We start from the raw sequence: 12430 nt of genomic DNA, 5'->3' as shown, positions 1-12430 counted from the left end.
AATACATTGTATAAAAATATTTATTTACAAAAATATCTTCCACAATTATGATGGAAAAGATGTAAAAGTGTTTTTGAGAGGTAATTGGGTCTTTAACCATGCTAATGCATGTATTAACTCTTTTTGCATTACTAATATCTAGTAATCCATGATATTAATAATACACTCCTCAATACACAATAACTAACGGCATGAAAAAATGTACTAAATAAGGGACTACTAATACATAAAGTGCATACATCATTATTTTTTTTTAGCTTAATCAAAGAAATAGACGGAAAAAAATGCTACTCATCAACTATCTACCATAGTTTAAATAGACGGAAAAAAAATTACTTAGCACAAACCTGATCTTTCATGATTTTCACCTATTTTATTGTTGAGATTTTGTGAGCTTTTAAAATTTATTTAGGAGATTTATCTTACGTTAAAAATATATTTCTTGTAACTTAAGTTTAAAAGTTTACCTTATATATAAGGTGTAGAATTTCTTACGTAGAACAATTTTTTTTTACCTAAAATAGAAGATTGTAGTCTTGTACTACTGACAATGAAAAACAATATTTTTCTTCTCCAATTTTCTCTAATTTCTTCATTTATTAAGCGTAAGGTCATTTCACTAAATACTAAACTAAATTGGGGAGAATCTAATGTGTTGGTTATCTATTCATATAAATTCAATAATTTTTACTTGGATCTTGTAGATATATACTAAAAAAATCATTAAATATACTATTGTAAATTAAATTATTATTATAATATTAAATTGAGATCAAATTATGAACTTCAAACCCTATATTTGTTCATTAAAAAAACACGTCTTGTTCAGGGCAAAAGTCTACCAAAGTGTTTAAATTAGTATTAATCATCGTGGAGTTTAGTGGTAACACTAATGCTGACCAAAACCGTCCAGATCGTAGGAAACAAAAGCATAACAACTGGAATATTGTATAGTAAAATTAAATATTATAAGCAAAATAATGCATCATCAAATCTCTGTCCAGATATTAAAATGGTTCTGCCCCAATAGTAATTGTAATAAAAAAACTGCGTATGATACTTTATTTTGTCACCTCACTTCGTTTGACTTTCCAACTATGCAAATAAATAGGCAAATTTATCACTTAGCTTCGTTTGGCTTTCCAACTAAGCAAATAAATAGGCAAATTTACCATAAGCTCAGATTCAGAATACCTAATATATTGCTATATTAAATATTTAGACTTCTAGTTCTTCAAAAGTTCTTTCAGAACTATATTTTAAAGTCCACGATGCGGCATGCTTCGTATAATCCTCATTATTATTTTTCTCCTCTAAAATCTTAGCATTGACTTACTGACTTTGTACATTAATTTCTTTTTTAGATATAGCATGTGTTCATATCCAATTTTGATTGGGTTAAATGTTTTGGAAAATATTTTCCAAATCAACTCATTTTTCTCAAATTTAAGGAAAACGACTTTCCTTCAAAACTTAAGGAAAACATTTTCCAAAACTCTCTTCCAACTTCAAATTACAATTTATTTATTTTTGATAAAATTAATTTATTTTGTCCCTACCCTCAAACCAGCCTCCCATCCACACACACCAAAAAAATTTATTTAAAGCTTATTTTTAAAAAACGTTTTAACTTCAATTGTTTTACCCCACCCCACCCTTACCCCTACCCTCAGCCCCCTACCACCACCACTATCCCCAAAAAAATATATTAAAAGTTGTTTCTAAAAGATATTTCTAATTTCATTTTTTTATTTTTTTACACCCCCCACCCCGTACCGTCGCCCCCCATCTTAAAAAAATAATTTAAGTTTATTTTTTAAAATTATTTTCTACTTCAAATTTTTATTTTTTCACCCCCTACCCTCCCCCGCCAGCCTCCCCCCCACCCCACCCACCCCAAAAAAAATTAAGTTTCTTTTTAAAAAATATTTTCAACTTCAAAATTTTATTTTTCACCCCACCCTCGACCCTCCCCCCCCCACCCCCCAAAAAAAATAAGTTTGTTTTTTAAAAATATTTTCAACTACTCTAGTAAAAATAAAAGATATTTCTCAAAAACATTTTTCATTCATAAATCAAATACTAAAAAAAATTTCCGAAAAATATTTTCTACTCACCAACCAAACATGAGAAAATAAGTCAAAAATCTACTTTGTTTTCTAGGAAATTTTTTTTCATGAAAAACATTTTCCTTTTATACCAAACACACCCAGTCTAGGACAAGTTGAATTGCATGAAATAGAAAGGCCCCCCCCTACTTTTTAGTTTGGTAGTCAGTGATGAAACAAGTTATTTATATATTAATTTTATATTAAATTATATCATGTTTAGTAGTAGTTGAAAAATAAATTATTTATAGATAAAAAATATATGTGACGTTTGATTTGCAATTGAGAAATCCTCATAACTGACGTATGTAATTTATGAGGGAAATATATGCATAACTAACACCTATAACTACAAATTGTACTTTTAATCAGCTAACAAATGACTTGTACTTAATTATGAACCAAAAAATTATTAATTTTGGACAAGGCTACTGGTCAAGTTTGTTCTTAAATGATGTATTTGTTGAACAGTCATATCATCAATTCATCACTTTACTTGCTACCGACTTGATTCCTTCTAGCCAATACATTGCATCTTTTTGCAAATTGACATACTATATTTTGTTAGTGGATATATATCTATACTTTTATTTTATTTTTTGCCGGTTTTAATAAAGAAAAGTTTTTTAAAAAAAATTCCACGGAATTGGTTTGTTTCATGTTTGGAAGTGCAAACTGATATCAAGGGAAGAAAATATGGATAATTGTAGGACAGTTTTTTTTTTTTCCATCTGATGACCGCATTAAAACTGCAGGCTTTCAATTAAAAAAAAATCATATTCAAAACTCGTTATTCAAAATCATAAAAGAAAATGTTTTTCTTTTTTGTGTATACGTGAGAAAATTGGATAAAAATTGATCTCAAAATTGGGAAAGTCATATATTAGCATTAATTTCTTTATAGGTTTGCATTTCTTCTTCATTATCCAATTGGTTACTCCATCTAATTAAGAAAAAATTGTACGTTTATTTTGGTTCTTCACTCTTCGCGTTTTTCTCTCCGTTCCCCTTAGTCAATTGATACTTAATTTCTTTTATGTATAATCGTTTTGATATTTGATATTTATAGATTTAAGTTATGCAATATTTATTGAAAGATAAATCATTTTCTATTAAAATTTCTTCGATGAATGGGTTTTATTTATCTCGTCATAAGCTATGAGACATGTATATTTACTTTTCTTGTGCACTTTCTTTCCATTACGTACACCCTTCAATTTCTTCTGAACTCCACTTATTTTCTTTAATTTCCATGCATTAACATCCATTTACTTTTTTATTTTTCTGTAATTTAGATTTAGACTAGAATATTTCTGTACATGGTGCCCCTTGACCTCTTACCCAACATTTTATTGAATGTATCTTTTGTTTTGTATATTTGTCATATATTAAGATCTATTCGTATTTTTCCTTCTTCTTTTTTTGACAATTTCAACTTCATCAAGTTAAATAATCAGCTGTATTAAATGAAACAATAGCCAGCCCTCGAGGACTTGTTCCTTCTAATTAATTTTTCGTCAACTTATATTTATATAAACGGATAATATAATGTGAATGAATTTTTATAGATATCATATCAGCCAAAAGAGATTTTCAAGTAACTATTCATAAAAAATGGAATATGAATTTTAAATATTAAGATATGTTAGCTATTTAAAATAAATAAAGATGACTTGATATCGTAACGATAAATAAATAATTCCCTGCGTCTAGGTCCATGGTATTGGTCGCCTACACTACAATAGAATGATGTATACTGGAGATAAGTACAAAGCAACAAACTAGTCAGGAGGTGTTTAATTAAGCTTTCAGAAGAAAATAAGTATTTTTAACCCAAATTATTTTCGAAATATAAAAAATATAATTTTCTCTAAGGGTATATTTTTGGGGAAAAAACACTTTTTAAAATAATACACTTACAAATATTTTTTGAAAGTTTGATCAAACACTAATTGTTATTCAAAAGTTCTTTTAAAAGAAATTGATTAGTCAAATACAAATTATTTCTCATCATAAAATATTTTTTGATTATTTTTTCTAATAAAAAATATTTTACAAAATAAACTAATTTCAGACCGTAAGCGCAAATTTGGCATTTGATTTGGCTTGACTTCGACATATTAGACATCCCACGAGGACTAATTCCATTCAAAATCTTGTGTTCATGAAGAGAAGTGATCATCAATATTTATATAATTGTAAAGAGCTTATATTGTTCATACTTTATTTTAATGTGCTTAGTAGAACTAACGCCATAAAAATATACTGTTACATCATACAACTTAAATAAATATACTAACTAATTAATAATCAGAAGTATTTTTGTTTTCTTTTTCTTAAATTTATTTACGGTAACTATTTTAAAATTGTATGCCGTACCTAACAAAGATGAAAGTGAACGAAGAAATTAGGTGTACTGATCCTCTTTTGGTATAATAAAAGATTTTCCCACCCTCTTGTAGTCTTTTTTTAAATTTAGAAGAAACCATATACGAACTCTATTTTATAAATGAACTTTAATGGAATTCCAATTATTTATCATTTGAAAAATTAATACAAGAACACGCATCAATTAACCATTATCAGACTGTCAAAGTTTATTTAAAATACAGATTTCATGCAATTATTAGTTGCGTTCAAACACAAAATACTACTATTAAATAGAGACTAGCACATTTTCATGTACTTAATGAGGAACAAAACACGGTTAACTTAGAAAAACCTTTGTGCATGCATGCATCATTCCTCTATGCTTCTATTAATTTGATGTAAACATTCTTCGTAAACACAACTAAAATGAAATATAAGGATCAGTATCGACAAAATGAGCCCATATTTTGGTAACCCGTCCAACCGGTCCATATTTTAATAGGTTGGGTGAGTATTTTTTACATGGGTAAAATATGAATTAGTCAAATGGGTTAAGCTTCTAACTTTTATTCACTCAAAATTTAAGATATCACTAAAAGGAGTTGTAACTTCTCTTCCTTTTTATGTTCTTCTATAGAACTAATTATTTTTCTCTATAATCGAAAAAGTGAAGTCTTTGCCCTTCAAAAATATATATTTTAAATGTACATATCTTTTGTTAATTATAATTATATTTTTTTATTTGTTTAATTTTATATTGGATAATAAATAATAGTGTAAAATAAGCAAATCATGTATTAGTATTGACATTGCTTAAAGTGCATTAAGCATGTTTTAGTCCTAAGATGCAACTATTCATTTACTTTGAAATTAAACATATTTTCCCCTTGTTAATTTGTTATTACATAAATTTATTTTATATTGAAAAGTTGTGATTTTTTTCTTATTTTTATGATACAATAAAACTAAATGAAGCATTTTTAACATTTTTCATCTAAAAAAAGACTAAAATATTTTCTCCATATTGAATTCTCAAGTAGAGTACTATTTTACTCATGAAAATATGGGTAAACTAGTATTTTACCCAACCCATTTGTTACCAAATCCATTTTTACCCATTTTCAACCCGCCCAAATTTGACCCACAAAGCAGCAGCATCTCCTCGAAGGGATACAACTAAAGATAGTTTGGAACTGCTGGGCAATTTGCTAAAATTGACAAGAAAGGACCAACACAAGTAACAATTTCAACACATTGAAGAGTAATTTTTGTTGTTGAACAATGAGATGCTGGGATTTACCTATACCCAAAATCAATTACCAATGTTGAGTAGATTGAAGAACCATATTATCCATTTCAGTCAAATGAATTCGCATACTCACTTCCAGAATTAAAAGAGCACAATGAAAACTAGAAACATAGATCCAGGACATATAATATAACGATCAATCACAGAGTTTATGCATTCATGGCATATTTACCCTGACAAATGTCTGGAATATTGTTTTACAGTAAAGAGGAGCAAAATATACCTCACACAAATAACAAAAAAGTACATCCATAGCAAACACCCAAGAAAAACATTTGCACAAACATGCCAACTTTTATTTAGTAGTGATAGTTTTTTAGTATGGCATTAATCTGGTTCAGATGATCATAAAGCACTCTGCTCAATCATCGTAGTGTTTGCGGTGGTGGTGGTGGCGATGTTTCTTCTCCTCGTCATCGTCGTCGGAGTTGTCCTCACCCTGCCAATTAGATCACATGGATTGAAAAAGAGTTCAAATCTTAAAACAAAAACAAGTGGATAATGCATTTTCCTCACGCTTGACATTCCTGTAAATCTATGTTGTACGGATGGACCTAAAATGCTCACTAAATTTTAAACCACTAAACCATCACCCGGTTTTCTAAAACGCTACCTAAGGAATACAACCTTGCCCAATAAATAACTCTGTTCCATTCTTTATCCACTCCAATACTCTATTTCTTCCAACAATACTCTTGTTTCAATCTTTTTGTCTTTCATTGTTGTTTTCTTCATTTTCAACATCCGGCTATTTTCTCTCCCTCTTTCGTTCATAAATTTCATCTCATTGGTTAGTATGTTTATTTTGTTTTTAAGGAGAAAAAACAAGGTATATACTAAACTTGGCAAGAATGTGCAAAAATAAACATTGGAGTTAGTGGAAGCTTGTACTGAAAATATGACAGGTATGATGGAAGATTGAAATATTTGAATAAATAGAGTAAAATAATCCGCAAAATCATCTCGTAATGCAGTAATGGATGAAAAGAAATTAGAACGTAATGTGCATCACGTCTCTATGTTAGCAATATTTTTTGCTAAAGTTGTTTTTGGAAAATTATTGAAAGATTGATTTATCATGTAAATCATTTGGGTGATTTTTTGGAAGATAAATTGTATGTTCGTAAGGGCTTGGAAAGTCATCTGGTAATTGAAATTAGTGTAATTACTAGAACAAATAAAACTAAAAATATATAACATAAGTTCTAAATTAAAAACAAAAAAAATTAACATATACTCTTATGTCAAATTTCAACATAACATACATAAATATGATTTAAAAGAACAACAAAACGTAAGTCTATAATCTTAATCAACAATGAATTCTACTTTAATTTAAGTATTAGAATGCTAGCAAAATTATGTCTCAATGAAATAAATAAACATGGCATAAAAATATATAATACGAAAAATTGCATAGAATCACATGAAGTTAAGGTTGAGAATGAGAAATAAATAAAATACAAATAATATACAATAAAAATTAAACTTTTAGAATAATAATATAAAAAATAATAGAAATAGAAAATAAATTAAAACAAAATAATAGAAATAGAAATGAAAATAGAAAGAAAAAATTAAAAAGTAATTAGCTTGTAATTACCAACAATTCACAACCCTCCTTGGAAATTGGAGAGTTTAATTACTCATGTCAATTACACTAATTACCTGTTAATCAAGTAATTACATGGTCAAACAAACAAATCAGACACTGTAATTATACCCAGTTACACCAAATCTAATTACCAGGGTGGCTTTGCAAACACACCCCTATTTTGTTATGTTAATTTAGGGTTTTGATGTATCTAGATTAGATTGGATCATGTATTGAACCTGATTTTTTGGATTTTAGCCCTTGATCATTTTTTTTTTGGAGTAGTAAATTTATAAATAAAATAAATAAAGTCTCGGTACACAAAAATAAAAAATGAGACAATGAATTGAGTAATAGTCGGGGAACGAGGTAAGTCAATTCATTTTATTTTTTGTTTATTTTATTTATAATTTACTACTTCAAAAATGAAAGAATAACCCAGGCCCAATCAAAAACATCAGGCCCAATACATGACCCGATCCAATTCAAATTCAACAAAATCCTAAATTAACATAACAAAATAAAGAACATTCCATTTTTTAAAAAAAAAAATTGATAACCAAGAAATTTGTCAGGACCCATCCTTTGGACCAATCACAACCTTCTAAACTCGGTGGATAATGGGTCTACCCTTCTCCACTTGAATATAGGGTTTTACTTTGCACGGTGAGGAGCTTGAGCTTGCAACCTAAGCCACAAATTCTCCACCTTTTGCCACTCGAGCTAGGCATTGAGGGCTAAAGAACATTCCATTTACTTTTCGAAAAATCACCCAAATAATTTACTTGGCAAATTAATGTTTCAATAATTTTCCAAAAACTACTCCAGCCAAAATTATTGCAAACATAGACGTGTTGCTCATTAAATATTAGTTTCTTTTCATCCACTATTGAATTACGAGATGATTTCTCAGATAATTTCACTATATCTATGCAAACATTCTAACTTTCTAAAGCTTCAACTGCATCCTCATACCTACCATATTTTCGGTACAAGCTTCCACCAATTTCAATGGTTATTTTTGCACATTTTTGTCAAGTAAAGTATATACCTTATTTTTTTCCCCTTAAAAACAGCATAGGCATACTAGCTCGTGAGATGAAATTTATGAACAAAAAGGAGAGATGGAAAAAAAATAATCAGATGTTGAAAATGAAGAAGAATGGAATTAAGAAACAACACTAGAAGACAAAAAGATTGGAACAAGAATATTGCTGGCAGAAATATAGTGGATAAAATATTGGGGTGGATAAAAAATGGAAGACAACCGTTTGAATTTGACAGGGTTATTGGGTAAGATTATTTCTTGGGGTTGTATTCCTTGGCAGTGTTTTGGAAAACCGGATAGTGGTTTAAGAGTTGGTTCAGTGATATAAAATTTAGAGGGCATTTTAAATGCAAAAAAATGTGAATGTATCGATCCACCCTTGTCAGCCCCTTTAATTGCGAAAATAACTCCAAAAGGTACTAATTATGACAATTTGAGTTGTGACAAATATATTTATCCTATTTGCAGCATAAATTGTCACCAGCAATTTCACATATATAATGGATTCAATTGTAAGAACTTCAAAAACTTAACTCTAATCATAACAGACTTAACAATCAGAGACATGTCTTTAACACGGGTCATTTGGTAAAGTGTATTAGGAAATATAATGCATGCATTCAGTGGCGGATCCAGGATTTAGAGTCCGTGGGTGTCAAATAGACTTATCGATTAAATTAATTTTATATTTAATTAAATTATTTGTCTTTTCGATATATATCATAAATCAATCAATAAAATGTAAATAATAAGATATTACACTTTTATTGAGTATTTAATCAAATAAAAGAAAAGTCAAAGGAGTAATAATGTAATTAATTTAATTTAAGTCAATAACAATTATAAAAAAATAAAAATAAAAATTGTGCCAGTGCTTGGAGCCTTTTTTTTTCCTTAAAAAACGTCTGCATCAAATTTCTCAAAAAAATAGGTACAAATGGGATTCGAACCCGCAACATCAGCCTTCTAAAGTTGCCCTCCTACCATGGCACCACAAGACAATTTTGTTCTGTGGGTGGCACGCTTTATATTTATATAAATATTATATATATATACCTATGTATATATAGAGTTTCCGTCGAAATTCGGGGGTGGCGTGTCACCCCCAAACCTCTGCATAGATCCGCCACTGCATGCATTAGGTGTGTATTAGTAGTACCTTGTTTGGTACACTTTTTCATGCCATGTATAACTAATGTTATACACTCTATTGTGTATTAAGTTGTGTATTACTAGTACCAAGAAATTCTAAGTATTAGTAATACATAGCATTTTAACACTAGCATTAGATTAAATAATTATAAAACTACCCTTGAAGCATTTTTATTTTCTTTGTTGTCATAAGTTTTTGTTTTTATTTTGATTTGCTTTCCAGTGTCTTTTAATTTGTTCGTGTCTTAATAGGTTTTATGGCCTCTTAAGTATCTCTTTTTTTTAAAATCTAATTTCAATATAATTTAATCAAAAATTTTACTATTGTGACAATAAATTTTAAAAAATAAAATTGCCAACTTTTCACAAAAATATTTTGACGCAATAGTACAACTATTTAATATTATTTTTTTAAAAAAGAAGAAGAAGACTTAATGACGTTTTAGCAAAGATTTTTTTTTTTGATGTTTTAGCAAAGAACTTTGTTGCAAAGGAAGTGTACAAATAAATAAAATATGAAGGGTATTTTTGTAAACATATATTTTTTAATAGAAATTATGCAAGATTTGTTATTTCTAATACATCAAACCAAATAATGTACAAGAAATAATGTTTACATAACTAATGCAGGCACTACTAATGCAAGCATTACTAATGCACCCTATTTTACATTGTTCTTATACACTCTACCAAACGACCCTTAAGGTTTTCGTAGTTCACAATACGGCAATATGTGCCTGCCCCTAACCCCATTGTTGTTCTTCACTTTCTTTTGCGAGAAGTGTGGATTAAGACTTAAGCGCTTGTTTGGTACGAGGCATGACCAATCATTGGATTAATTTTAGGATGAGTTTATTCCATGTCTGGTTGGGATTAAATCGTAGGATAATTTATCACATGATTAGTTATTTTGGGATTATAATGTTATTTTGATCCCCACATTGAGGGTGGGATAAAAATCTCGGATAATTAATTTTGAAATAACTTGTTCCAAAACCAAACGAGCCTGAGAGTGAACACAAATTAATGAGCTAAGTGAAGAACTATTAATCTTACCAGCAGCATTTTCTATCAAAATCAAAAGGATCGCCTTATATGTTTGTTGCCACACTATCAAAGGTTTCCTTTGTTCATGTAATCGCATTTTTTTACTACTGAGCATCATCAAATGATCGTTCGGTTTAATCACTTGTAAATTGAAGTATTTCCATTAGGCAATAGATATCAAACATTTCAAGAATTAATAGGTAAACCTAAAAGGATCAAGATCAAGTGCTAAAAAATCAATTAATACAAAAAAGAGAGATTGAGTACTCACATATTTCTTGCGACCATAGCCCTCATCGTCATCACCACGCCTCTCGTAGCTGGGCTTCCTGTAGTCCTCCTCCTCGGACCTTCCATAGTGAGGCCTCTCGTACCCTTCGCCCTCCTGATCAGCCTGGTAGCTTGGACGCCCATAACTGGGCCTCTCACCTTCCTCTTGACCATAGCTAGGCTTCCTGCCATATCCGTATTCTTCGGATTCGTTCTTACGCCCATAACCCGACCCGTATTCCGAGCTTGGCTCCTCATATTCACTCTTCTTCCGGTACCCAGATCCATATTCGGAAGCGGGTTCTTCATACTCGTTTTTCCTTCCATACTGGGGAGTCGGTTCTTCATATTCACTCTTTCTCCCATACTCAGAACTTGGCTCTTGATACTCACTCTTCCGGCCATACCCAGATCCATATTGAGTGGGTTCTTCATACTCACTCTTCTTCCCATACCCAGATCCATACTCGGAACTTGGCTCTTTGTACTCACTCTTCCTTCCATACCCAGATCCATATTCTCGTGTGGGATCTTCTTCATACTCACTCTTCCGTCCATACTCACTTTCTCCGCCAGGGCGATTCACCCCAGGCTGAAACCCATAATCAGCTTGAGGCTGCTCATAAGTATGACTTTCCTCAGATGGACGATAGGAAGGAGTGGGGCGAGGCTTGGGCCTTGAATAACTCTGGTATTCATTATCAAGAGCCTCATCACCATAAGCAGAAGGTTCAGCATAGGAAGTGTACTGAGGACGATCATAGTCGAACTCATCAGAAGCTGAGGAAGGCTGATAACAGGTTTCCTCAGATGGCGGAAGTGGGCGACCGTAAGTCAAAGCAATGTCGTATCCACCACCATAAGGAGTTGGATCGTACTCATCAAATTCAGCGCCGTCGTCATCGTGGTGGCCTTTCGGGTAGTAAGACATTTTTGCAGGGATTCTAAAATTCTTGAATTCCGATTATTCAGATCTTGATCTGAACAAATCCTCCTATATCTTAGAGGAAACAAAACGGCGTCGTGCCACCTACTCCGTGTCCTTTTTTCTTCCGCAAACCAAGGCCAAATCCGCGTCCAATTTCTAAATATTACACAACTTCCTCTCTAGTTAAAATATTTAGCCAACAAGTCCAAACTTTTCAACTATTTCAAAATTTAGGCTCAAAATGACATATTTCGTGCATATAAAGTACTTCACATTTCTTGACAAAGTTGTGTAATAGGTTGTGTGATACATTTGATAAGGTTAATTGGTTCAGAATGTTTTTTGAGATTGATTTAATTTATGTTTGATTTGAGATTAGTTATCTCAAATGAAATATATTATCCACGTGACAATCATTGTACGAAACTACTCATATGTTCATTATATTAGAACTCATTATCTTTCAAGTCTCAGTCCTTTTAAGGTTCTAATCAATTTGAATATGAAAGAATTAAGTAAAAGACATTAAAAATCCTCTCTTTTTTTTAAAATCTACTTTTGGCATATGTATACAAGTGATATGTTCTACAGTAACTTTTTTCTA

The 12430-nt window shown here is 30.5% G+C and overlaps 1 protein-coding gene across 2 annotated transcripts; it reads right to left on the bottom strand.

Moving 5' to 3' along the window:
- Nucleotides 1–5882: 5882 nt before the first annotated feature.
- On the bottom strand, nt 5883–11963 carry LOC125811181 (uncharacterized protein At5g39570). 2 transcript variants are annotated; one of them, XM_049490705.1, is made up of 3 exons: nt 11461–11963; nt 10900–11418; nt 5883–6226 (listed from the first exon to the last, which is right to left on the bottom strand). In XM_049490705.1, exons 1-3 carry the CDS (start codon nt 11827–11829, stop codon nt 6149–6151), a joined length of 966 nt encoding a protein of 321 aa, XP_049346662.1. In that variant the 5' UTR covers nt 11830–11963; the 3' UTR covers nt 5883–6148. The 2 variants fall into 2 exon arrangements, with proteins under 2 accessions (XP_049346662.1, XP_049346661.1); XM_049490704.1 differs by having other exon boundaries at nt 10900–11963.
- Between the last annotated feature and the right edge of the window lie 467 nt (nt 11964–12430).

The sequence above is a fragment of the Solanum verrucosum genome, unplaced genomic scaffold (assembly GCF_900185275.1).
Source record: "Solanum verrucosum unplaced genomic scaffold, falcon-dt-bn FXZP01000032.1, whole genome shotgun sequence".
NCBI classification, from domain to species: Eukaryota; Viridiplantae; Streptophyta; class Magnoliopsida; order Solanales; family Solanaceae; genus Solanum; species Solanum verrucosum.
Note: the sequence above shows the minus strand (reverse complement) of the source record. Positions and strands in the feature narration are given on the sequence as shown.

Excerpts from the sequence above, each read along its gene's own strand:
- LOC125811181 (XM_049490704.1), bottom strand. The coding sequence starts at position 11,829 with ATGTCTTACTACCCGAAAGGCCACCACGATGACGACGGCGCTGAATTT. Across the intron at positions 6,227-10,899 it reads GCTATGGTCGCAAGAAATAT|GGTGAGGACAACTCCGACGA; the intron begins GTGAGTACTCAA and ends TCTAATTGGCAG.